General features: G+C 42.1%; 2 protein-coding genes across 2 annotated transcripts in view; both read left to right on the top strand.

Moving 5' to 3' along the window:
* The first annotated feature begins 685 nt into the window (after positions 1-685).
* On the top strand, positions 686-12,961 carry C14H16orf87 (chromosome 14 C16orf87 homolog). The gene is made up of 4 exons (XM_058034375.1): positions 686-933; positions 4,460-4,556; positions 6,813-6,995; positions 12,417-12,961. Exons 1-4 carry the CDS (start codon positions 868-870, stop codon positions 12,533-12,535), a joined length of 465 nt encoding a protein of 154 aa, XP_057890358.1. The 5' UTR covers positions 686-867; the 3' UTR covers positions 12,536-12,961.
* An 11,402-nt stretch (positions 12,962-24,363) lies between these two features.
* MYLK3 (myosin light chain kinase 3) overlaps positions 24,364-27,328 on the top strand; it is a 33,738-nt gene continuing 30,773 nt past the window's right edge. The window contains exon 1 of the mRNA XM_058034368.1: positions 24,364-24,446. Coding sequence (XP_057890351.1) covers positions 24,438-24,446 — 9 coding nt within the window. The 5' untranslated portion in view covers positions 24,364-24,437. The remainder of the gene's footprint in view (positions 24,447-27,328) is intronic.

Here is a 27,328-nt window from a genome sequence, read left to right as displayed (position 1 = left end):
TGGAAGAGGAGGAAAAAAAAAAATCAACAGGTTGTCCTGGCACAACATTGCAAACGATGTTTGATTCTTTATCCATCACACTGTATGGGCAGTAAGGATGGAGAGGGCTGGCATGACAATGTGGAGGATCCTCGCTAGGACATGCATGAATGCATGAATAATGAATTATGTGTCAGAAATTCCTGAGTAGCTGTTCCTGTTGCTCTGGTCCTGGTATGGTCTGGCAGTGAAACACTGCTGTCTGAGGACACTGTGCTCCAAAACATCCAATTTGTGAGCAGAACCCACTAAAAGGCACGGCCAGACACCCCGCTCTGGGACCGCCAGTGTGGCAGGCGATAAACATCCCCCTCCGCTGCAGGCTTGGCTCTTTCTGAATCGAGATGGAGACCGGAGAGGTGGCGTTTGGTGCTTTCTGACGGCAGGGTATTTGTCAGGCTCCCTCATTCCTGCTGCCCTCCCCATTCCCACCCCTCAGGCCGTTCCCGCTCCCCTCCCCATTCCCACCCCTCGGGCCGTTCCCAGCGCGGCCGCCAGGGGGCTCCGAGCGCTGCCCGCGCGCAGCCAATCCGGTGGCGCGGGCGGGGCCGGCCCCGCGCGCGCGCGGAGGTGGGCGGGGCTTGTCTTCTGTCGGGGGCGCGCGGGGCTCCTCCCGCTGCCTCCTCCTCTGGCCGCCCCCTCACGCTCCTCACTCCAACTCCACCTCCTTCCTCCCGCTCCTCCCGCCACCTCCTCCTCTGGCCGCTCCCTCCCGCTCCTCTCGCCGGCTCCTCACTCCACCTCCTTCCTCCCGCTCCTCCCGCCGGCTCCTCCCGGGGCGGGCGCTCCGGCCGCGGCCGTGTCAGCCCAGCCACGGCAGCAGCGAGCATGTCCTCCAGTAGGGCCAAGAAAGTGAAGATGGCCACCAAGTCCTGCCCCGAGTGCGACCAGCAGGTGAGCGGCTGCCGGCGGAGCCGGGCTGCGGAGGGCGGAGCGGGCAGACCGGCTCCGTGCGGCTCCAGTCGGTGTTTGTGTGAACTCAATGGTTGTTGCCGTTGCAGCTTCTGCACGGAATGTGGGTTGAACGCCGCGTCCCTCCGGCAGGGTAGCGGAGTAGTTGGATTGTGCTGAGGGGTTTCTGCGCGACTGCAGAACCTCACGGTCGTGTGCTGGTGTTGTTTAGTAACTGTGTGATCTGTTAAAAATACAATGAGCCGGGTGATTTATATAATGCAGTTTGCCCTCTGGATGACTGATGTGCCCGGGGCTGGGCGAGAGGGGGCTCAGAGGTGTTGTTTTCCCAGGGGGTGGTCGGGAAGCAGCGGAATGGAGGGAGACCTTCGGTGCAGTTTGTGCCCGGTTCCCCAGTGCCCGCTGAGCTGTCGTGTGTCCCACTGCGGGGTCTGCTGTGCACAAAATGGAGCTGCTCACACCCTCACAGAGAGGCAGCTGCTTGCACCGCTGCCGTGTCAGGAGCCTGTCTCCATTTACCGGCAATGATGTGAGCGCTGAAAGCAGCGGAGCTCCGAACAATGGCCCGGCGCTGCGGCGGCCCTGGGGCTCGGCGAGGGGCAGCGCCTGTCACCGGCACTCCGGGGGACATCGGCTCCGTGACCCTGGAAAGGCACCCCTGTCACTGCTTTAGCCATACCTAGGAAAAAATAAATAGCCTCACATCATTTTCCTCTACTTGCATAGCTTTAGAAAAATGGCATTTTTTGTTCTGACTTGCACAGTTTTACAGTATTCCTGCCCATCCTGGCACAGTCGGGAGCGCTGAGCTGTGTGTGGGCGTCCTTTCATGTTTTAACCGCTGCAAATGCACGTTAGGCACGTCACCGAAATACTGTTTCTGAGAAAGAAATCGTGTGCCAAGTTCTGGTTATTCAGTTGGTGAAAGGAGAAACGAAAACGAGGGAGAAATCATATATGAGAATGGTGGTGGTTTTGTTTCGTTGGTTTTTTTTTTTTTTTTTGGATAAATGTAGTGAATGTCAAACTACCAACAATAAGTAAGGAAACACTGAAAGATTTTTTTCACTGATGTGAAAAGTGGCACTTTGTTCTGCACTTATATGCATATCGTGTGTTTTGTTTTTGTCAATGTAGATTTTCTGTTAGCACCTCCTCTATGGCTTCCATGGATTTTATGTGCTTATATGTCCTGCTCTGTCACACATTGCTCATACTGGAAAACACCTTATTTTCCACTGCCAAATATTTGAGAGGGAACAAGGAGCTAAGGCCTACAGTACAAGTCAACCCTTTGCAGATTTTGGGGAAACTCATATAATTCTTATGTGACTGTGTCCTGTGCTGCTGTTTCTTAAATTCTTCCATGAGCAAGGGCTTAGCATTTGTTTCTGATTTTTTCAGTAGAAGTGGCATGCATGGAAATATTTAGACACCCACAATTATTGGAGCGAAATATTGAGTAACACTTCTTAGACTTCAAAACATTGTTCTGTTGTAATTTAGATAATATATCATATTTCAGTATTTTCACAATCAAAGCACAGCTCCTTTAGCTAGGGAGCCTCAAGTACTTGCAGTCAATCTGAGAAAATAATAATCACTTCTTAATTTAGCATCAAGTAAAATGTCTTGTGTGAGAAAAAATCCCTTTTTATTAGGAAAATGCTAAACAGTGTGAAATAGTGTTTAGGGCTCTTTTGCCTTAATTATGTTGCAGGATGTTATCAGTGTGGGTCTTCAAAGGATAACTGAGAGTGATCAGTTTCAGTGATAAACCCCTTCCCCCAGGCCCCCACCCCCAAATGCTGCACACCCCAAACCTGTAACACCAGAGCAGTATTGTTCTGTTAAACACACTTGAGTTCCTTGAGAAATACTGACTCTGTTCCAATCCCCTTGGGTGGCTTTGCCAAAGTTGGTTTTTTTAGGCCAAGCCTGGAAAGGTAATTATTGGAGAGACCCAAGTGCTCAGAAATGGATTTAGCTGGAATTCTGTGCCATGTTAAGAACACACACAAGTTATCTGTGAGATGGTGGGGCTTTAGGATTGTTACACTGAGGTATGAACAAGGAGACAACTGTGCACACAAGCCTGCTAAATTCTGACCTTTAAAGTTCCATAAACCTCTGTTGGATTTGTTTTTGTTATGTCAGTGTCTCCATAAAGGGAGTTAAAATCTCTGGTTCTGCAAAACCTGTATCAAAAAGTCTATCTGCAAGCTTTTTGTAGGGCGAAGTGCAGAGTTCAGATGTGCTACAGAAAGCAAAATAATTTGATTATTCTGAGTAGCTTTAAAGTTCCCCTTTACAAATTCACATACTAATTTGGCAGGGTTTTTGAGTCAGTAGAACTTTGGAACTTGGTTCTTCCCCATGTCTGGTTCAATGGAGGGGCAGTTGTGGTTCTGTGCTCCTGTTTGTTTCAGTGGCTATTGGCAGACTTGTAGTGACCTGTCTTAAAGAATTACATTTGAGAAATCACCTCCTGCCTTTTCCCCCCCACTATCATGCTTCAGCCTGATTCCACTTTAATGTGTGTTGTTTAATCTCTTCCAGATCTCTGCCTAAACTTGCTTTGATTTGTGTTTTCAGTCTTAAACCTAATCAAAGCAACATGGTGTATTGCTTACTATTCTAAAAGATCTCACAAGATCTTGGCACTAAGGTAATGAGTTTTGTAATTTATCAGTGTTGCTGTTTTTAATTGCCCTGAGTGGATTTTTGTTATTTTTCATATGAAATGTGGCATTTCTTGTTTTACATTGTTGTTTTCTGGGGGAGCATACTGCTGCTGCCTGCTGAGCTGCTCAGAGGCACTGTATTCTCTCAAACTCCGGGGCCTGCCGTCAGTTCTTGCCTGCCTGGCCTGGGTTATTTGCATTTTGAATTAACGAGCTCCTTCTGTACCCACCCGGCCTTGTCTGCAGCGCTGGAGCAGAGCGTGCTGCAGATGCATCTGTTTTGCTTCAGGCTCTATTGTGCCTCTAAAGCTGCTCCTCTCCAAAGGAGCTGCTTTCAAATGCTGCTGGAAGTGAATGCATTCACAACGTACTGACGGGTTGAACTCATAATTAATTTTTTTCCAAGTATATAGAGGAAGCAAAACTGGAAATGTCTGACTGATTTGACTACTGATATTTGAGAGCTCTGAAGAGAAACTAATTCTATTTTAATTCAGCCTTCCTTTAATGCTCTGTGCTTTCCCCCACCCCCTTCCTGTCAGTCTGAGGAAAAGTAGTGCAAAGCAATCACAACAGCTGTACATTTCAGGCTTGATTTTTAACAACTGCATAAAGAAAAGGCTTGGTGAGTGATTTACAGCAGAATCTGGCTCTATTATGTTTAAATACAGTAACAGGACAGGCTGTAGTTTGCAGTACAGACTGAATTTGAAGAGTTATCTCTGAGGACAAAATATGAGTTACTAAGTGTGTTTTTTCTTCATGAGACAGGAGTTTGGTCATAATTTGAAATTATCTGAAAAAATTGTCTTTTGTTTTCCCAGGTTCCTGTTGCATGTAAATCATGTCCCTGTGGCTACATATTTATCAGCCGAAAACTCTTGCACGCCAAACGTGCTGAGAGATCCCCACCCATCACAGGTAATGCTTCCAGAGAGGGGGAGAAGGGAGCAACAGTTCTTTCTTCTTATTTCCTGGAGGCAAAAGATAGTGGATTTTACTGCTCTGTGTAAATGGATTGTTGTCAGTTCATTTTCCCTTCAATTTGTGCATGGTAGACTTTGCATATGTTAATTTTTCTTGATTTTTGAGGAGAAGAGGGAAGCTGCTGTTTTCAGTCTTCCTTTGTACTCATGATGTTGGCATTTATTCTGTTTATGTTCTAGCTGCACACACTGATCACTATGCAGAATAACCCCTTACAGAATGCATTGTGTTAATCCTGTTTTGAAGCTAAACGTGTAGAGGTCCCAAAAGGATCTGATTTCAGAGCTCATGCTGATTGAAGCTGGGTTTTCTGAAAATAAAAAATTGGTCATAATGTTTAATCTAAAACTGGGTGGATCTTGCTTCTCTCTCCATGATTAAATTAAATAGTGCTTTTTTTGTGCCTGACTTGTGTGTCTTTTGTTGATGGACTCAGTAAGAAGTCAGTTGAATGTGCTTTCTGGCATGAATAGCATTCTCCTTGTGTTCATTTATGTCACTTCCTGCAGTAGTAGGAATTAGTCAGAAAAAAGAGCCCGACAGGGAAGATAATATATTAAAAAATCCCCAAAAAATCTGACCCAAGCCTAACAAATATCTGATCTATAATACCTACTTTTTAAATAGTCTACCAGACCTACAAAATGGAAGTCAGCTATTTGATATTTTGTAGCAATGTTTTAAAGGATACCACTTGTAGGAATTAGCTGACATTATGCTGACAACTGATCTTTCAAGGTGGAGGAGGTTAAGAAATGTCTCTGGTAGATTGGAAGTGTTGATCAATTTTCTTTCCTCCTCCTGCTTTTTTGATAAAGTAGTTACCAAATGAAGCTGAAGGCCATTATGTGGTTGTATAATTCAGCTTTGTACAGAGGAAATGCACCAGGGGAGGCAAAATGGAGACATGCTGGAGGCCATCCTGCTGGAAAGCAGCTCTGGAAAGTGCTTTTTACTGTGAGTGTGACCAAGCACTGGCAAAGGCTGTCCAAGAGGTTGTGGAGTCTCCATCCTTGGAGGTACTCAGAAGCCTTCTGGAGTTAGGCAGGGTCTGAAGAGGTTCCCCTGCTCTACCTCACCCTGGCTGTGACACTGAAGTGCAGGTTCTGTATGAGCCTCAGTGACTGGACCCTGCTGTCCTGCTTGTCCCTGTGTCTGTACAAGATCAATGGCACAACTGCAGCCAAAGGAAATCAGTTCCCCAGAGAGATACAGTAGCAGACTGTGTATGTCTGTATTGTGCTCCTAAGATAACCACAACTACTTCTACAAAATGTTGTTCCAGTATTTTCAGCAGTGCAGCTACTGTGGAGTGGTGCTGCAGCCTTACAAATGTGCAGCTAATCCATGAGTGTGCAGTGGTGACTGTACTATATTTGGTACCCAAGCTCATTAATTCATGCTTAACTTCCAGACAAAACTCATGGAAATGCACCTTTCTTTGACTTGGGTGTGGAGGAGAACAGTACCTGTTCAGTTAAAACTCATGGAAATGCACCTTTCTTTGACTTGGGTGTGGAGGAGAACAGTACCTGTTCAGATAAAACTCATGGAAATGCACCTTTCTTTTACTTGGGTGTTGAGGAGAACAATACCTGTTCAGTTAAAACTCATGGAAATGCACCTTTCTTTGACTTGGGTGTTGAGGAGAACAGTACCTGTTCAGCAGTGAGCATGAGGGGCCCTGTCACAGGCTGGAGTGGTGGGACACGTTCACTGTGTTCTGAGGTGTTCACTGCCAGCACCACTGACTCAGCATTCAGTTTGTCTGAGCAGCAGCAATGATTTCATTCTTAGTGTCATTGGAAGCCCCAGTGCTGTGGTGTTTGCTGTATGATAAACTTTTCCAGTGGAACAGATACAGAATGTGGTGTCTTAAAGGCTGTGATGTGTGCATTTTGTGTTCCCATCTTATTTGGGAAACAGCTTCTTGTGGCCCAGCAAACATCACAGGCTGCAAAATGCTTTTGAAGCAATTAAAGGGTTGATCCCTGGAATCAAGAAGTGAAGCACCCTTGTGGATCTGGCACCTTGATTTCTGCATGGATATTGTGCAGATGCAATTGTTCTGTAAAGGTACAGGCACCTGAGCACTTGATCAGGTTGATTGGCTGGGGTAAGCATTAAGAGTAAATTAAGAACAAAGGTGAAAACAACCCTGCATCATGGCATTTCTGCTCATTTGCACAGAAAACAAGAGTGAGGCCAAAAGGAGGCGGACAGAGAGAGTTAAGCGAGAGAAGATCAATTCTGCAGTGAGTAAAGACTTGGAGAACCGCAAGAGATCCAGGTCCAACAGCCACTCAGACCACAGCAGACGAGGAAGAGGGAGACCTAAGAGTGCCTCAGCAAAAAAGCACGAGGAAGAAAGAGGTATGAGAGCTGCAGAAATCTGTTTGTTGGGTTTTCTGTTTGTATCTTTTGTCATCAGCAAACCTTGATACCATTCAATAAGTAAACTAGTTCAGCCAGTACCTGATACCTTAATGTGGGGAAGGGACTGATTTGCATGTGTAGAGACCTCTGGTTTTATGTTTCAGTGTCTGATGAAACTAACTACAAAGATCTGAATCTGTATTTTTAGCCACTGTATCAAGTTTCAACATGTAGCTTGAAAGCCATTGGACTGAAGTGTTAGGTAGGTTTTTGGTGGTTTTTTTTGGGTGATTTTTAATTTTTTTTTTAAATTGCTGCTGCTTTGTATCACAAGGACAGCATATAATGATATCTGTTGTCAGAGAGGGGATTAGGATGACAGGATTACTTTAAAAGTTTCTTGAAATCTTTTGAGGGGCCATAGTCAAAGGGGCATGTTGAATCACCACTACAACCCAAATTTTAGTCCTGTTTCTGGAGGAAAGAATGACTCCTTGTCTGTTAAGGTTCCTTGGTGACCTGCTGGTATTAATCATTATACAGAGCCTGTTATATAGCTAGAGTAATTCTAGAAACCCTCAAGAATGCAACTGTCACTTAGGGTTCCTCTTGTTTTAAGAGCCTATTGACACTGCATTTTCTAGCTGTGTTTTTGGAGATAGTAGTTTTAGACCTGAGTTATGAATCCACAATTTAGCATGGGCTTCAGAAGGTTTGAAGGCAGATAAAAGGAGAATGACAAAACTTCATGCAAATATTCAGCAGATATTGTTCCTAAAATTCCTGAAATCTTGAAGTATATCATGTGGCATAATTCAGAAATGCTATTATTTCTTCCTTTCCACCTTACAAAATAAAAAAAGGGTGTTAATTCATGCTGGAAATTCCTTCAATTTCTGACTTCTCAAAACCAAGTTTGATATCTCTGCTGTTTAATGTAAATCTGTTTCTTAATGTTTCTTTAATGTAAAAACCAAGTATAAATTTGGATTTGTTGGGGTTTTTTAGTGCTTTCAGTGTGGGAAGAGGCAGAATTTCATTTCTGTACATTTTCCAGATGGCAATTGTTTCAGTGTAATAGAAATGCACTTTGTAGTATTTAATCTCTTCACTATTGCATATGACTTATTGATGTCAGTAAGTCATAATAGCTTCCCTATTTGTTAGTGACCCAAGCTGGACTTGTCTGGTAGCTTTAGGATCCTTTCTGGGCATTTAACTGCCAGTCTAGTTCACAAACAGCCTTGGTTTTAAAATTCCAGCAAGCTGGTTGGGCTGCCCTGTAAAAGTGAATCTTCTTTTCTGTCTCCTGACAAAGAGGAATGCAACAGAAGCAACCAAAGGAAAAGATCCATTTTCTTAAGACGTGTTTTGTAGTTTCCAAAAAGCAAGAAATTGACAGCAGGAGAGATATTAAGAGAGCATGTTTTTCTATCCAAAACTAGGGTGAATGTTTCTAACCTCTTGCTGCCAACTCCAAAGTGTGACAATACTGCAGTGCTTGGAGGTAGAAAAGTAGAGATCTGGGTGTAGTGGGATCTTTGCATAAGAGTGTGTGTGGTGTCCCTTTTCTTGGTGTTTCCCTGAAGTTGAATCTTACTGGATAAGATTGCCTTGATCTTCTTGTGCTGTTTTTACCATGCTTTTTCCTTGGTCTTGTGATGGCTGTTTGTTCCTCAGCCTCCTGTGGAGGGATTGGGCTCATACCCATTTGTCATTGTCTTTGCCCCAGTGCAGCTCATCCTATTGTTGAGGGCTAAGTAGGCTTAGAATATTTTTTTACTTCTGGTTATGTCAGATTGTAGTTTGTGTAGACCACTGTTATGATTATCAGGCAGATTAAAAAAAAAAAGTTTATAGATAAGGCTGTTATGGCTGTAAAAATAAATTCAGCAGGGAGCTCATCCTTTTGTAAGTAATTACTAAAACAAGTTAACATTGACCTCTCCCTTTTCAAGTTGCTTACAAAATTGAAACTACTCTGTATGGAGTAATTGGCAGGAATTTTAGAAATATTATTCCTTTACCACATGTGCTGCTTGATAGTGTTGTTAGTGTCTATTAAGCAATGTAATTGTACTACAGTTAAGGTGGTTTTTGTGTGAGTGGTTGCTGGTCCTTGCAGCAGTCTGTGTGTGCTCTGCAGTGCAAGGTGGCAGTATCTAATTTCCTTGCCTGTTCTCTGTTTCAGGGATATTTTGGGTACTTCTTTAGAGGTTGTGCTTTTGCCCCAAACACTTGAAAAGAAGCCACTGCTTGTATGGTTTAGATACTTGGCTCCTAATGCATTTGTAGATGGAAAAACAGGCAGACAGAAAACACCTCAGTGGTATTAAATGGATGAACAGATTATCTGTACATTTGAAGACCATCCAGCTGTGAAAATTTCCTTCCTAAAGACCCCAGTGACATCTGTAGCTTTGCTTCCTTGCTTGTCATGCAATTCCATACACACTGTGCTTGTTCCCAGTTGTGGCTGTGCCTTTGACTGGTTCTTTTGTGTCCTTTGTGACTGGCTCACATTACAGCAAAGAGCTGCTGCAATTAGGAAGAATAGAATAAGCAAAAAGGCTTTTTAAAACAAGCTATTTTCCCTGCAGATTTAGCAAGCAGGAATGGAGGGGGAGGAAAGAGGAAGCAGATGTAGATTGAGGGGATATGGCAATGCTGGGACCCAGAAAATGATCCTATCACATGTTTCAGAGGCATGTGATGACCCTGGAAAATAGGAACTCCTCCCTGCAACCTTGGCTTGTCAAAATTGTCACTTAATTTCTTTGTCAGATGTATTGCAATGTATTTTGAAAATACAAACACTCCATAATAATTTGACTCTGATTTTGTTGTGGAGGTGTGTTCTTTGTTTTATTGTGTGGCACTGTGACACACAGCTAGACTGGTTCCCAGGTTGTCTTGTTATCTGGGTAAAAACCCTGATGTGGTAAAGCAAACAAGAACCCCTTTATACTGGGGGAAGTGGTATTGATTGTTCTGAAAGAGGTTACCTGCAAGTAAGTCTCAGTAAGAGCAGTAGACTTGCTGAAGCAGACTTGTTATTAGCAGGCCAGATCTTCATAAAGGTAGATACAGACATTTCAGTATCCTGATAAAACTTAAGCTGAATGCATTTTCTTGATGCAAGTTTTCTTTTTTCTGTAATTTCCAGCTGCATTACTCACACATTTTCTTTCCCAGTGTGGATATTTGAAGTAACTTGCTATCTTGAAAAACGAATCCATACAACATTTGTGAATGGGGAGGTCCATATGTGATTTATACATAATCACTGTTTAAGGGCTGCAGTATAAAGGGATCACAAGAGACATGATCCAGAAAAGCTATTTTTGCCTAAATAGCCTCTTAGCTATATAGCAAACCCCCTGGTTTTTAATGTCTTACTGTCTTGTAGAAACACAATACTATTTTTCTTTTGCTCATAACAGAGAAATGAGTCAAAACTACTCTCAGATAAGACTGAAGTGGGAAAGTTTTCAGTGTGTGTGTAGAAGCTATGGTATCCTAGGAGTAGTGTATGATAAAATGTCATGCAGGTGTGAGCTCTTCTCTTGTTACTGATAAGAACTACAATTGTCCTGAGAGTGCATGGAGCCTGCACACCTGTGTTAATCCCTCATACTCTTTGATATAAAGATTTCAGTAAGCTGAAGTCTCAGAATAAGGCTGATCTGGGAGGAAGGGAAACTAAGAAATCCACAGTCTGTTAACAGCAGCCAGGGTGTGGTGCAGGGGGAGTATTTTTAATTTTGCTGATATGTTCAAGTTGTGGCTGGATTCGTTTGGATCAGGAAGTATGAATCAAGGGGTGGGGCTTAGATATGAAAATAGAAAAGGTTAATGTGGAATAACCAGTGTGTGTAGTGTCCGTACTCAGAACTGATCCCAGCATTGTTAATTTTTAAATGGTGAGAGGGAGGAAGTGGAGCAGCCCAGAGTGTACATACAGAAGCTGATTTGTCTTAAACTGCAGGGTAGGACTGGCAGGGAACCTCACTTTGAAACTCATTTCAAACTCAATGCACTAGAGGATATTGCCTTGCATAGCCAGGAAGTCAGCAAAAAGCTGCTTTCTGCTGTTTCTGTGTCAGTAAATCAGAACACAGTGGCAAAGGATTTTGGAGCTTCTCCCACTCACTTGTTGAGCACAAGCACTTGATTTCACACAGACAACAGTCTGCTGGAGTTCTCTGTGTAGCTGCACACAAATGTGAAGCCAAATAAAACCATTGTTATGAGTGTGAACCCACTGAAGGGTAACTGGGTGGGTAGGTGGAGATGGGAGCTGCTGGGATCTTTGTTCCTGATCCTGCTTTTTGTTATTTCCCAGTGCTGCCCTTTCTTTGGCTTGCCCGTGGTAGTTTAGGTGTCTTGCTGGAGCACTTGCCAAAGTGTGTGTGTGTGTGTGTGTTAGTGAGACTGAGGGGTCTCAGGTGGGCTTTGTGTTGTGACTGGAAATGAGTCCAAGCCACGTGGAACCTGGATTAGAGATGGAGCTCCACAGCTGAAAGCTCTCAATGTATTTCTCTCTTCTTTCTATCTGCAAGCCTGCTCTTCTGCTGACAAAACTGTTTCTTTGTTTGCTTTATTTTCTTAACAATTTGTGTCAGCTACCTGTGGCTTGCTAAACTGGGATAGAACCAGTCAGGATCTGGAGGAGGTGGTATTTATGCAAGTGGTATTACTCAAATTATAATTTTTTATGAATTTTTTTAGTGTAACTTAGTTTATTTGAGCACTGCAGTACGGAAACTTTTTGATGGCTTCCTGTTTGTCTGTGGCATTGAAGCAAGCCAACTTCAGCACAGGGAGCTCGTGGGTTTTATTTGCTCAAGGAGGTGTGTTAGCATTGTTCTACAGCTGGGATAGGATGGAAAGTCTGCAGTGTAGAAAGTCCAGAAGTGTGCATGACAGTAAATTTGGAGCCTGACTTCATCCAAGTGTCTGCTCTTTGGCCTTTGACCCTGTCACTAAACTCCTGGGTTTCTTTCATGTATGTGTAAAGTAAGGGGGCAAATCTTGTGTTTAATTAGCATATTGTGAAATAACTATGCTTTATTGGATGGGAGGTGGGCATGTAAAGAAAAAAACCCAAACCACTAAAACCAAAAAAACCTGAAGGAACCCTTGAATACTTGTTTATCTTTATGTTAACAGTTCATTCTTCCTTCACTGTTAAAGAGGAGAAGTTCAGTCATGCTTTTGGCTGACTCATTCTGTGGCTCTTCCAGCACCTTTGTGTGCCTCTATTACTTCCTCCTCTTTCTAACCCCCTCCATGCATAGGAGTTGATTGGGTAACTTCAATTCCACTACTTCACATAATTTACTAATTTCTGTGTAACTTGCATTAACTTCAAATAATGGAAAAAGCTTCTAATAGTGACTTTTTTTTCTTCTACAGAGAAACAAGAAAAAGAAGTTGACATGTATGCTAACCTTTCAGATGAAAAGGCCTTCGTATTTTCAGTGGCCTTGGCGGAAATAAACAGAAAAATTATCAATCAAAGACTTATTCTGTAACTTGTGAGCACAATCTGATGCAGTTTTATGCAGGATGGCTAGCAGATTTCCAAGGTGCCATGGACTCTCGGAAAGTGTGTTGTCTGCACCAACAAGGACCGTAGCATTTCCTGTTAAAAATTCTACTCCTGTTCTTGGAAATCCAATTCTGTCTCTACAAATCAGAAAGAAAGTGGTCACGAGATTGTGCTGTGAAAAATCAGAAAGCAGATATGTTTCATGCCTTGAAGACAAATGCACAGAGAGACTGCACCCATTCCAGAGCACTTCTTTTGAATTTGCTGCCAGAAATGCAATATTTTAAATATTTTCAGAAATAAATGATTTTCCTTTAAAATTATATATTTCAGATTTTTCAGCTATATTGCAGTTTACGTATGTACAGTTCACATAACTTTTTAATAAATTGATATTCCAATATTTTATTGAACTGAGAATTAAGTACATTTGTGATACTCAGGGTTGTTGGTTTTAATCCTCTTAAAAGTCTGGTGTTCATCCTAGGTATGACATTTTGTAATAGGTGTGATATACTTCTCATAGGAAGAAAATTAAAGTAGTTTAATTTGGGAGGATTATTTTGTTAGACAACTTCCTATTTTTTATGAATTATCTCTAGAAGATAATTTCTTGCTCCATAGAGTTGTTTTTTAAAAATCATATACTTTGGGGGTCAGACTCCTGAAGTTTGAGCCAAGCACTTGTTTTGTAACAATTATTTGCTGAGTACCTGCCTTGTGCAGCTGGTAAGTTCTTGCCCTGTACTCTTTCTTGGCCCATTATTTACTGGAGAGGGAGAGGAGACATCAAAAATGTAAATCTGCAGTTGGCATTCTGTGACTTGTATTTCCAAAACATCGTGTGGTAGTTCCTTTTACTCCCCATAGCTTTTTTTGACTGTCTTTTAAAAGCATAATTGTTATTGGTATTGTGTTTGGATTGCTGACTGTAAATACCAAAACAAAGTGTACCTGAGTTTGCAAAAATGAGTTGTTTTGATATAAATAGTTCTGGGGAAGACATTTAACAAAGTAGTCTTTCTTAAAGTAGTATAGTGCAATTTCAGCCAAAATTCTTCCTTTAATAATTATGTGGGGACTTTATTTTACCAAGGAAAAACCCCAAAGCCTCAAGCTGTGTAAAATCCTGAGGGAGGAGGTGTAGGAGATAATTACATTCATAAAATCTGACGCACTGGGATTTAGTCACCTTTAATTTCCTCTATTCTAGGAGGGGAAATGCAACTAAATGTCTTTTTCATCAGTATTACTGGTGGTTTTCAGTATCACATTGAGTAATGAGAATTGCCTGATGAGGTTCAGCTACAGAACTGATGTCTGGGTGGAAGCCAAAATGTTTATTAATAAAGCTGGACTATCAGATACTGGCTGTTTATTAGTTACTGATTAACAGAGGTAGCTGTGATAGCTTCAAGTTAACCACAAGACACTGATCAAATGCAACCTGTGTAAGTGAAAGCAGGAAGCATGGAAAGTGCTTTTCACTTCTTAACTCCTAAGGAATTATTTGCATCCTTGTTAACACTGGATGAGAGAGATGGTGTGGAAATGTGCTTAAGCCACTAAAACACATTTGTCTTTATTGCAGTAAATGAGAAATTGCCAATACAAGACCTACTTCTGTGCATCATTGAACTTGTGCTTCCCAGAGCTGTAGCCTGTCACAGATACCAGTAGTGAGGACAGATGAGTCAGTTAAGGATAGAGAATTCATTTGCATGGTAAGTTACAAGTCCCAGTGACAAAAGGGACGTTCTCACTTAAGGGTATGGTCAGGCTGGAATGAGGTGTGCTGTGTTAGGGAGGGACAGGGGAGCTGCCAAGGCAGTCTCTTTGGTGCTCTGACTGCTTTCCTGCAGGTTCCTGTCTCCTGGTTACTGTCACAGGACCAAAGTTTATGTTGTTGGATGTGACAAAACTGCAAGTTAATTTCTACAATTTAGAGTGGTGCCTTTTCTAATCAGTACTTTTAAAAAACAGGTTTGTACCTCTCAAATGTGCAAGGCCATTTATTCTCCTTCATTGGTGGAGGTTCTCCTGAAACAGTGGTTGAGTTCTATTTCTGTATTTCTTCTCTTTGTGTTCCCCAGGTCTCTTCTGTCATCCCTTTCCCACATATCCTCATGCTACTTTTCTTTCTGATGGCTTCCAGTTTCTCTGAGAAAGCTGTGATGGGAGCAGGTGGCCTTGAAAACACTCTAGGCAGGGAGTGGGTCTTTGCCAGGGGATCTGGCAAAGCAAGAAACCTGACTTTCTCTTCCCACCAACCAGGAACAAACCATTCTTTCCTGCATTGACAGGACATTGCAGCCTCTTCCAAAAGCCCTGGTAACTGTGGTGTGCCAAGACAGATTTCTTGGAACATATTCAGTAACTGAACTGCAAAGTGTCTGCTTTCTACAAAATAGGCATCAGCATGATGGATCTCAAGAGCTCTTTCTTTTGTGTGTCAGAGATGATCCATGGATGAAACACTGACAAATCACTGGAGATTATAATTGTAAATTGCATTTGTTCTCCATCTATGAAAGTAAAATAAAGCCAGTGACAGCTGAATGATGAAAGAGTAAAATTCTGTGTACTGCAGCTCTGGCTTGCTTGGAAACTGCATAGTTTCTGAGAAGCAAGAATAAATATGGTAAGGCTTCAGGAAGTTGCTTATGTGAAGGTTTTCTTGTGACTAGTTTCAGTGTAAGATTTTAGGCTCTGCCTTTGACTGTCATTGTGGTTCAGGCTGACTTCATTTATTTCACTGCATTTTTTGTGGCCTGCAACCACCTCACATGGAAAAATACTCTTTCAGGAAAAGTGAGTTAGGATGCAGTTTTTTAATGAAAGAAAGAAGATAAAGTGCAGTACCACTGCACGTCTGTACATGTTGACTTGTCTGACTGGATAAACTGTTTGTTGTGAACCAAATAGTTTAGGATTGTATTGGGAACTGTCTGTTTGTAAACCACCTTTTAACAAGTTCTGCTTTCTGCCACTTACCCATTTTCCCCCTGAAGATCTGTCCTTACAGTGTTTATAGCTTTGTGTAATAGCATGTCTGACCATCAAGTGGGCTCACAGTTCAAATTTTGCCTTGAGATTTCTCTGCATTTCCCCTGCTCTGCTCCTAGATGGCAGCCTTATTCCAAACAGCTCCCTGGAGTTCAGCCTTCTCACCATGGAGACCAGCAAACGGGAGTGTTCAGTTTGCGGTGAGGGCAACCTGAAAGATCATTTTTCTTTAGAACATCACTCCTACCTAGCAAGGGAAATGAAGATCCTGCTAATGGGTGTTACTGGCTGTCTGCACTGAAACATTGCTTCATCAGTTCTGGAGGTGTGAGGATTGGTGGAGTTGGATAATTTGTCAAGACCAGAGAATTCTGAACTTCAAATTGGCAATCAAATAGAAAATGGTGTAAGGAAACTTGTCACCTCCCCTGCAAGTCCCCTGAAAGCTTTCTTTGGTGAAATTTTACAAACCATCTTTTAATGGTCCAGTTACTTTTGTTCTGATACTGCTATGGTTGAGTAAAAAAAGTTGAAATTGGGACAAAGTATTGGGGAATACTTTGCAAATTATCATTGTCCTGTGGCTGGGCAGGATTTATTGAGAAAGAGACTAAAAATGAGATACTAGCTTTGAATATCAGTTCCCAAAGAAGGTTGGTTTTATATAGTGCTTTTTGATTTTTTTTTTTCCTTTTGTAGTTTTTCTAGATTTTGGGATGTGTTAGAGTGAAACAGTGATCATATAGGCTACTAGCAGCTCTGTGTCTGTTCCTTGTATCTTGGACTGTACTGTGAAGGATGTTTAGCATCTCACTGCCTAACAGGACATGGTGCTTGGCTTCTGATAACCTTTAAGGTATTGACAACCTGTGATTAAAGCAGAAAGCTGTGTTAAGGCACAGTTTAGGTTGGGCCTGTTTGAGAGGGATCCCTCTCATGCACAGGTGCAGGTGTGCTGTAGCTCTGAGTGTCTGTGCCAGGGCTTTTGTTTGCTTGGGGAGTGTTCCAAGCAATCCTCGTGGCACTCTGCACCTCCAGGGCTTAGATTTGCATCATGGGCCAGTCTTGGGAAGCAGGATGGACAGGGCTCTTACAGGAGAACTGGCCTGGAAGGTTGTTCAGCTGTCAGTGGCTGTTTGGTGTGCAGGACCTGGACTCCTTGTGGCTGCTGCTGAGCTCTCAGTTCCAACTGTTCCACCCCACAGATCTTCCTGCTTGTTATGGCACTACAGAGAGCCAGTGTTAACAGCCAGTGCCATCAGGTGAGTCTAAAAGCAATTTGTCCTTCAAAGTATTGACTGTGCTGTCAGTGTTTTTGTGGTAGGTTTCTCATTAATTTCACTGTGGGTTCTGGAAAATAACTCTGGCAAATCTAACTGCAGCATTCCAAGGCATTGCTGTCCCCAGTTATTTGCCTATCCTTTAAGGAGGTTGCCACTTTGGTTGCAGTGGTAGTGGGACAGCTCTAATATATAATAGAATAATTTTATTTCCTCTTTTTTTAGGTTTCCACTTTCAAAACAGGTTACAGAATTTTAAGTCTGGTTGTCCCAATGTTATAAATTATTAAGCAGGTGTTTTGGTTGAGATGAAAATCAGTTTTTCTGCATTATGGCAGATCATGATTTCCACAGATATTGTGAGGTCATAATGAAATCAAAATATCTGTGAATCAGTATACTAAAATAATTGGGTTTTTTTTTCTCTGCACTTACTTCATAATGGTTTCTGGCACTGCCAGCTGTTGGTTAGGATGTGTCATCTAAGTAAGAGGCAAGGAATTGATTAGGCAGGAGCCACTGAGACTGGATAAATACCTGTATTTATTTTTTTCTGCAGAAGAAAACCTAAACCTGCTTTCACCAATGTTGTTTAAAATTTCAAGCCCAGAACATGGTTCACATGAATCATGTGGTGTCATCATGCAGCATTTCCCCAGGAAAAGGACAGGTACCTCTTCTTCATCTTCCCTTCAGTCCCCCTCATAAGTTGCTTTTTTTGGTACTTCTTAACTTTGTACATCTAACCTGAGCTCTGCCTTTGGTCTTCTTCTAAGTGTTATTTCTCTCAATTATAACTTACTAATTTTGTTAATCACAGTTAAGAATTAAATACTATTTTTAATCCTGGACAGCTCTGAGGACCATAAAATGCTGTTAAGAACAGTGAGTGTTCCAGATACCAGAAGCACAAATATTAATAGTCTGGAACCTTACCAAGTTTCTGTGGTTTGTTTTGTCTTGGAACAAACAACTTACGAATATTTAGTGGAAAATACGATGTTAATAAAGAGAAATCTTCAGCCTGGGTCAGAGTTGCTTTATTTGGAGAAGTTGTGGAGCAAAAGGGGTGTGGCCATGTGAGCAGGTGTAGTGATGGGAGGTTGGAGTCTCTGCTGTGGAGGTGCTCTGGCCCCCAGCTCTGGTTCTCAACAACACCAAAGAAATGTTTCAGGGTCAGTGAACTTGCTGGGGCAAGAGGTGGCCCAGGAGTTCTGGTTTTCAGTAAAATGCATAAATGATTTTACTAGCACAGCAGGTGTAGTGTATTGACAGTGGTGTTTATTGGTGGAGTTGAATTCTTCAGCAAATAAAGAATTCTGATGTGTTAAGGATATTTTTAAGGAATGGCATACGCCTATTAACAGCAGAGTTCAGTGATATTTAGATTTAGACTTGTCATAACCTGCATGAGTGTGCAGTAGGTATGAAATCTGACTGTGAAACCACACAGTGTCCTGGTACAGGTTTGGTTGTACAGACAGTCAGAGGGAAGGCAGGAGTGTAAGGAGCTCTGGAAGAGAACAGCTGTTCATTTTGCATGAGCCTCTCAGCTGGGGACCATTAAAACTGAAACGTTGGTGTGTAACTCAGGTGAATGAAGTTAGAATAAAGCTCAATTTGTTTAAGTTCACTCAGGAACTGTGGACTGAGGCTTAAGGTAAAAGTGCCTTTTTTTGTAGCTTTCTGAAACAGTGGAGGATAAAAACTGTTTCCTGTCATCTTAGAGAACTAACGAAGATCTGTTCTTTAGGACAGAGCAATTCCAAAGAAGGAAAAGTGGTGCAGTAGGTTAGGAAATGCATAAGACAGAACTATCTTGAGTCTTTGCCAAGTACTGATTCAGAGCCTGATCCTGAGATAGTTTTACCTCTGATTGTGTTACAAACAAGAAACTAAATTAGAAACTATAAAAAAAAAGTGGTTTTTAATTGCACAACTAGAATTCCCTGCTAAACTGTGTGGACAAATCTATCTTAAGATTAGAAGATGAGCATTAGAATTTACTTTTTAAGATTTTTTTATAGTAGCAGGTCTGGACATCCAGTGAAAGGTTTTCAAAAAGTTTTCCCTTTTAAAACAAAGTGAAAACTTTGTTTAGCTAAATGATCACAGTTACTATTTCTAACACTTACAAAGAGGAATGTTTTGAAAATAGTACCTCAAAGCAGTGTATGGGCTGAGTGGAAATTAAGCAAGAAGCCTAATTTAGAGAAATACTAATAGCTGCATTCTGAAATACAGCCTGAGTGCTCTGCTGGGGAAAAGTGTCCCACAGCATTAAGATTACTCATGAGTCTGGTCATCTCCAGATCTATTTCTCTTTCATTGTTGCTCACACCCATTTTAAGAAGATTGGGAGTCTCATCCAAAATATTCAGCTTACATTTCTTGGCGCTGAGCGAATTCCAAACGTGGCAGCTGTGGTGCTGTTGCTTCCAAGAGTGGCAGGGCAGGCTCTGGCACACAGTTACTTAGCAACAGGGAAGCTCACGTTTGCTTACAGCTCCTGCGTGTGCATCTAAATGTAGTTGTGGAAAAAAAGAAAAGGTTAAAGGACTTTGGAAGGGGAAACAGACACTTGAACAATTTGTACTGTTCAGTGGTTGAGACTGATGGCAATAGTACATAGGACAATTAGTCTCAAAATATTTTGTCTTTTAAAATCTTTATTAGACTGTTAATATGTTGCAAAAATTTGAAATCCAGATGAACAGAACCGTAGTCCTACCAACTACAGAAAGATCAAAAATAAAAATACAGGAAATGGTAAAGAGGAGGGGACATTCTGTTTTGAATGCCTGTATTGCAGATGCATTCTTTGGAAACAAGAGGTTTCATTATTTGAACATTGGGAATCTGAGGAAGTCATAAAAATTATGTTTTGTGAGACTAACAGATGGATTGAGACTATATTAGATTAATTAATACTGATTGTTGATTGTTGCTTCTCAGTTCACCAGTGCTTTTTTTTGCTGATCAAGCTGTGAAATCTTAATGGGTTTTTGACAGCTTGCACTCTGTGACTGCAGCAATACTCAAAAGCACAGTGACTTAAAAGGCCACTGTCAGCCTGTTCTTGGGTTGTATTGTGATTACAGTAATCTCAGTTTCTGGGGTTTCAGGCTTGCAGTTTTCCTTTTTAGCCAGCATTGGAGCTGCAGTGGGGTTTCCTTATATAGCAAAGGCAGGAAGGCGATTGCAGCTCACTCAGACATGAGGGGGGGGCAGGGACCAGAGAGAGCATGCCAGGAATGGACAGGGTAGGAAAAAGACAAGCTGGATTTGGCTAGGGAATGGAGAAAGGTCTGATGGTGGGAATTAACAGTGAGTGTGGTCAGGCTGTTGGGGAGAATGACCTGGAGACCTGCAGGATGTCAGGATGTCACTGAAGGAGCAGTGCATTGCTTCAGCAGTGGGAGCTGGAGGGGAGCAGGGCAGTTGGAGAACAAGGAGTGTAACTGGAGAGGTGCTGCTCTTACAGAGGAGTAAGGATACTGCTATTCCAGCTGCTCCCAGAGTCGGGTAGTTCCTTTATATCTAGAAATTCAGTGGTTGGAAAAAGGAATTCTCCAGAGGCTGTGTTCTTTTGTTCCTGTGGTTGGTCTTCCCCATCTGTGCCCTTGTGAGTTTACTGGGCTTTTGTGTGGGCAACAGATTCAGACATGATATGGAAGGTGAACCAGATCCCACCACCACTGGGAGTGGGATTGAGAGTGTTAATCCTTGTTTTTCAGAGCTTAGTCAAAATGGGGAGACATCCTGTGAAGGTTTTTGAGGGCTAGAATGAACCTGGTTAGGGGACAGTGATTTAAAAGACGGGGGAAAAAAGTCATCAATCCATGCTGCCAAAGTTAAAATCCAGCTAAAATATTTACCTTTGAATTTAATATTCAGTCTAGAGGATTGTATAATTCTGATTTCCACATGTGTATTCATGTGCTTCATGTGTACTTTATGGGGTTTACTCATTTAATGATGTCTCTCGTAGTTAATGGACCATTAAATGAGAGGCTGTAATTACCACTTCTGTGGCTGCCTCAGAGTGGGCAAGAGTATATGTGTTAATTCTTCATAAAAATGACAGGATGAAGAATAGGAGCTTGATAAAAATCTCTCATCCCATGCAAGTGTCAGCCTGCTCATCCCATGTTGGGAAACGAGCCTGGTCTGCTCCTCTCCCTCCTGAAGCTTTTTAGAAGGCAGGGAGAAGAATGAGGTCAAATAATTTTGCTTCCAGTTACCTCCCCATGTTTTAAACTAACAGGCTGTTGAACATGAAATCTGTGCTGCAGCAACTTCTACCTTCTGTAAAGGTAAAAGGAACAAAGTTTGTTTTTCCTTTTGCAGTTCATTCCTTCAGTAGTGGAGACTAGAAGGTTCCAGGTGCTGTCAGGTTGACCTATGTACCAAGGCTTGGGATTTCACAGAAGGAGGAGACTGCTACCCAAAAATTGGCCCCCACCCTTACAGAGAAGGCCTCAATCTCTTCTCCTTTGGACCTTTCTTCTGACCATCAAAGGCAGGTTGGCTGTGTAATGTGGTAGCTCTCAATGCAAAATCCTCTACATCACCCACCCATGTTTGCCAGGAGACAAAGTACATACAGAGTCCCTTTGTCTCTTAATTTGTTTTTTTTTATGGTGGTTGTAGCTATTTTCAAGTCTTCCCTTGGTAAGTTGCATTTTGTGAGTTTATTCAGCTGCAGACATTATATGCACTTGCTGTGGCAGCTGGAACAAAAGCAGAATATTGACAGAATTAAAATTTGCTGGCAGCTGTATTTGTGCTTTGCAGGCAGGATTCGTTGTAGTGCAAATCTTTGTGGGCTAATGAAGTTAAAGCAGGGCTTTAGATAGTATTCTTTTCAACAAAACCAGCTTGCCTAAAGCTGTCTCTGCTAGTGTTTTCCTTCTGAAACAATGACAGGGAATGCTGCAGGTTTAAAAATGGAATATAATTTATGAGGCATCAAGCCCTGGGCATGAGTCCTTGTGTAACTGGAATTTAAAATCTAAAATGAATATTAATGAGGTGGGGAGGGTTGCAGACCTGTCCTTTAATACTAATCCATTGTGAGAGGAGCAGCTCTAGCAATGAGCTGATACTGGCACAGAGACAAGCAGGCATTGACTGCTCTTAGAAAATGCCTCATCACTCAAAGTCTTCAGAGGCTCCTGAATACTTGTCCTGATCAGATACAGAAGGGCACCTGAACATTTCTGGTGTCAGTTCCCTGCTGATCCTGTGTGCATTTCCCTGGGGACCCTCCTGTGCTGGCTTTCAGCTCCAGCCCGAGGTGTGGATGGAAGCGTAATGGAAGGGTAAGTCAGCAGGGCACTCTGGAAGTGCCTGTGGAAGAGAACTGGGAACCTTCAGGCTGATGGTTAGGGCACAGTTATGGTGACTTAGACTGGGTGACATCAGTGTTAGAAGCTCCCTGCCTCTGATTATTAATCACAACAAAGTTTGTAAATACTTAAATTTCATAACTCTTAAGTGTGTGTAGAAGAAATGTGCCAAGTGACTAAAGCTTCCCCTCATTTTCAGGACAGAAGGTACTTGTATTAATACTTTGTATTAACCATTTGATCTAAATAATGTTGTTCAGATTATAAATTCCCTGAAAATGGGGTGCTTGTGGACCAGTGCACCTCCTCTTAATTCACAGAGGCTGATGCTGGGGAGATGAGAGAGGTCACCTCAAAAATGCTGAGTCCCTTCATTTTACTCTGTAGTTAGGGCAGGAATTGGCAAATCTGTCAGCAGCTGGCTGGAGAAGCCAGGTAAAATAAACCTCTCTACCTCTTGTCTTGGTCTGTGCTCCAAATGCACTGATGTGCTGCATCCTCTCTAGTTTGAGAGAGGAGTTTTGGGGTGTAAGTATAACAGATTTGAAGAGTTCCTCTAAAAGCTGAAGTACTAACCTTGATCTTGATTTCATTTGTTGGATGTTATGTGCATGAGTTTTGGTCAAGTTCTGCATTTATTCTATAAGTAATTGGTGTCTTGTGACACCTTCAAAGCCTAGACTCAAAGTGATCGCTTTCCTTGCCTCTAGCTCAAGGGCAAGGCTCCAAGATCTGTATTTCCTGATATGTCAAATCCATTAGACTTTACCCAGGTACTAAAGATAACATAGTCCTGTGTCCATTGTCACAGAAATATACATTTAACTTTGTGAAAAGTGGAGTATTTCCTTGTTGGGGATTGCAAGTTACATAGTTGCTACTAAATCGATGCCTTTTAATACTCACAGAATCACACAGTCCAGAACTGACATTGTGAGATTGGAGATTAAACTGAGGGAAAGAGAAGCTCCAAATTAATTATTTTTCAGAACCTAAATGGTAAAAAATGCAGTCAGTGAAACTCATAATAATAATTATATTCTTAATATTAATGAATGCAAATACTGCAGGAAGGTGTTGTTTTACACTATGGTTCTGTATTTAGATCTGCTAATGGAAGGTTGCAGGCTGAGCATTGCTCATTCCAGAGTTCTTGCCAAAGTTTCTAAAGGATTCTCTTTGTCATGCAAGCTTTCCCCTGTGGCATGATGCTTGCATGCTGTACATGCCTCTGCTGCCACATGAAGTAATAGTGTCTCTTTACTAAATCTAGAGTAACTGCATGGTTATTTGTGCTATTGGGAGAAGTCACAAATATATAAAAATACTTCTTTCCCTCCCTTGAGTCTAAGGTCATTGTTAAGCCCTGCACCTCTTGAGCAGTTCCAATATTTGTTCTTTTCTTAGGTACTGGAATGGGGGTCTTTAATTCCCACAATCAGTTACATGGTAGTAAAAAAGCTGAAGGCCATGTTCAAGAGTTTGGTGTCCATGGGGATGGTCTCCTGTTCCTCTGAGAGTGGCTGGCTGCTGTTCCCAGTGCCAGGAATGCTGCTGGAGGTGCTGCCACAAGGCCAGCAGCATCCCTGCCCTGTCCTTGTGGGATGGCTCAGCAGGGGCAGGGCTTTCACCAGTATTCCTGTGCCACTGCATGCACCAAGCTCATGTGTCTTAAAAATCCTGGAGCAGTTTGGACCTAGAATTTATAGTTTACTCCTGCCCTTAAAAAGGCAGAATGGTAACAATAGGTCTTAAAGCTGTGAAAATATTCTATGGGCTAGGAAAGGTTTAACTCTGTTTTACAGGTGGAAAAGCCAAGGCACAGAGATTGAGTTAGGGATTGCACAGGGGTCTGGCAGAGGAGACTGGTCTTATCTCTGGAGGTTTAAGTCCAGCATGAGGCAGCCTCAGGTTCCTATGTCCCTTTAGCAGTAGTTACATTACTAAAATCTCTAGAGCTGTGCTCAAGTCACCCCAGGCAACCCCTGTTCCATACTTGTTTGTTAAATAGCCTGAAAAAACATTCCCTGCCAGGCATGACCATCTCCTCCTTGGCCTTTGCCCTGCAAGAGTTCCTTACTCTGATTCTGGTTTTGTCTGTACTTACATTGGTTCCATTTTGTTTTTTAACAGCATATTTGTTACTTTGCTGTACAAACCCAGCTGGAAACACACCACTTGTTGTTGCTGTGAGAGGGGCAGCCAGCTCTGTACCCCCACGTCTGGACCTGACATCTCTTAGATCATAATGCTAAAGGTACAGTATCTTACCTCCATCACTGGCCTGTTTCAGGGCAGGGTGCACCCCTGCTGTGGTGGGACACACTCCTGTTGGGGTTGAAGATGTGGCCCATACCAGCCCTGCTCCTGCTGCCTGAGGTTCTTGTCCACCTGCTCAAAGGCAGGGCCATAGTGGAGGCTGTCATTTTTGTGCCCATGCCTGATGGATTCATCTTTATGCTGGATCACTTGCAGCTTGTAATCAGAGATAATTCTATTACAGCTTGTTGGCTGAGTGAAAGATGAAAACAAAGATTAAAACTGAAAGCAGATTTCCTTCTACTTCTCTAGAACTAATTCCTTCTTAAGTCATCCAGCATCTTAGTATCTGTTCTGTTTGTGTGTTTGTCCTCCATGGTCACAAACTTACAGGTAAGAACTCTATTTTAAAAAAAGCATATCTTACACAGGGCAAAATAAAAAGGAATTTATTGGCTGAGAATCAAATGCATGAGGAACATCATTTGGGTGCATTGTGGCTGCATATTAAACTGTGTAGGTAGAAATAAAAGATCTTAGATCTAGGGGGTTCACAGATATGCCTACATGGACTTCATGGCAATGTACACTTGTGCAAGTAAGTGAGGTGTTTAGAGACTGAAGGGAATGGCTCTGTGTGCATAGCATCAGATGTAGAAACAGTGCTTAAGACATAATAGATGTGTGAATTCTGATGGAGGATGAGCCCTTCTGAATGGTCATTTTGAGTCCATTCATTGTTCCCTCTATTCCTGTGCTTAAGAAATTGAGCATGCAAGAAATTCCCACATGTGTTAGATTTGTGTTGTGTTGAAGGCAATATCCTGCAGCAGTTATCAGTGTCACTGAAAAATAGAATAGCACTTAGATAAATTACAGTCTTGTCACTGCTTGGCTGAAGCCAACATGCTGTCCTTAAGTTACAGCTAGAGCAATGTAAAATTGGATTAAAATAAGTGAAGGAACAAAGAAATGCAGAGAAGGGACTGCTCAGTGGCTCCAGAGGTCTGGCTGTCATCTTGTATTGTTTCTGTGCCCTGGAGTATCTGTTATCAGTGATTCAGGAAGTGAACTGCTGGGATATGGATAGAACTTAGTACTGTGATAAGGCAGTGAAATGACTGAAATGCCTGGTGTAGTGTCAGATAAGATGAAATGCCTGGTTTATCACACAAGCAGAATTCTAGCAAGATCCAGGGAGGCTGTGCAGCTTTATTCAGTGAAAGGCTGCAGGCTACCAGGGTGACCACCAGACAAGACAAACAGAATGGGGACTTTGTATCAAGAATCTGCCCTGCACAGATCCCTGCGTTTGAGCGTGGGAGGATTTTGTGTTTCAGATTACATAAAGAGATTTACGGTAAGGGACTCCTTAGTGCTTTATTGTGAGCCTGGTTTGAAACTGAAAACTTTCTGGATGGCACAGAATTTGTTTCTGTGCCTTTTGTAACATGCTGTGTGTGTTTGAAACTGAAAACTTTCTGGATGGTGCAGAATTGGTTTCTGTGCCTTTTGTAACATGCTGTGTGTGTTTGACATTCTTGGCCAGCTTGTGCAGCCTGTTGGCTTGCAAAACACCTGCCAGCCTCAAGGAGGTGTTTCTGAAATGATGACTGCGAGCTTTGCCTTTGTAAATAAATTTACTTTTCATGGGAGCCTTGGCACATTCAAACTTTTGTTCTGACTGGAATATTTGTTGTATAGGATGGCACACTGACATTGAGATTATATGGAGGTTGGTTGTTAGTGCTTTTTGCTTTGCTTGCCATAGGTCTGTGAGTTTTATACAGTGACTCTGTTGGGCAGGATGACCCTGAGGTGATTTCATGAGCAGCCAAGTTCTGCATGAGCCCATCTGACCTGTGGTAGAAGCAGTGCAATCACCTTGAGTGGTGGCACTCAGTGCCTCAGAGGGTGCTCTGGGGTCATCCTGGAAAGCTGTGAGATCAGAACCCCACAGTGCACAGGTCTGAGGAGCAAAGCAGAAGAGAGCTCTCCCCAGAGCTGGAGCCCTGATGGACAGAGCACAGACCCTGTGAGCACAGAGCTGTGGAGACACCACTGGTGAAGGGAGGATGGGAATCTGCTTTTCTACCTTTGTAAGCTACCCATTAAAACCCACTGTGCTTCAAGCTGCCTGTGAGCTTCAGTTTCAGTTGCTACCGTGGCAGAAAGTCTAGGAAAAGTATTTGTTTTCAGCAGCACGTTTGCATTTACATACTTTTTGAGCTGCTGAAAAGAGTAGTAGCAGAAAATGTACTTAAGCAATTTTAAAAAGAATCCCATGGGCATATAATAATGTTCAAGAAATTAAAAAAATAATAATTGTAGGAGTTGCATTTTAATTGGAATGGATCAGATTATTGTGGGTGTTTTGAAACTGTTCTCTTTCAAAATTTTGAAGAAAGGATTTCCTCATGTATTTTGTTCAACAATAGCTGTAATGGCTTTTCTTTAACAGCCTGCATTCATAATCATCTTTGTTTTTTAAAGAGCCAATGGAGTAAATGAACTAAATCAACAGCAATAAACTGAATTCTGGCTCAGTTGAAGAACGGACAAAATTTTTACTAATTTCAATAATTAGTATATTGTTCCAAAGCTTTAAATTCCTCTAATGTAACAACATGTAATGGATTTAATAGGCAAGAGTATGATGATTTTTTTTAAATCATATATTACATAAGAAACAGGCTCAGTTGACCAGACACATTTCATATCCTAGTGACTGCATGTTTTGTTGTCTATTTATGGCAACGTAGCAGAAAAATGTTTTGGTCTGTTCATTTGAATATGCTGCTCATCTGTTGTTCTTGTTGAAGAGGTAATGATGTGTTTAAATTGTTCATTTTCAGCTTTTTGTTAAAGGTAATAAACAGC

This window comes from Melospiza georgiana, chromosome 14 (genome assembly GCF_028018845.1).
Source record: "Melospiza georgiana isolate bMelGeo1 chromosome 14, bMelGeo1.pri, whole genome shotgun sequence".
NCBI lineage: Eukaryota > Metazoa > Chordata > Aves > Passeriformes > Passerellidae > Melospiza > Melospiza georgiana.
Note: the sequence above shows the minus strand (reverse complement) of the source record. Positions and strands in the feature narration are given on the sequence as shown.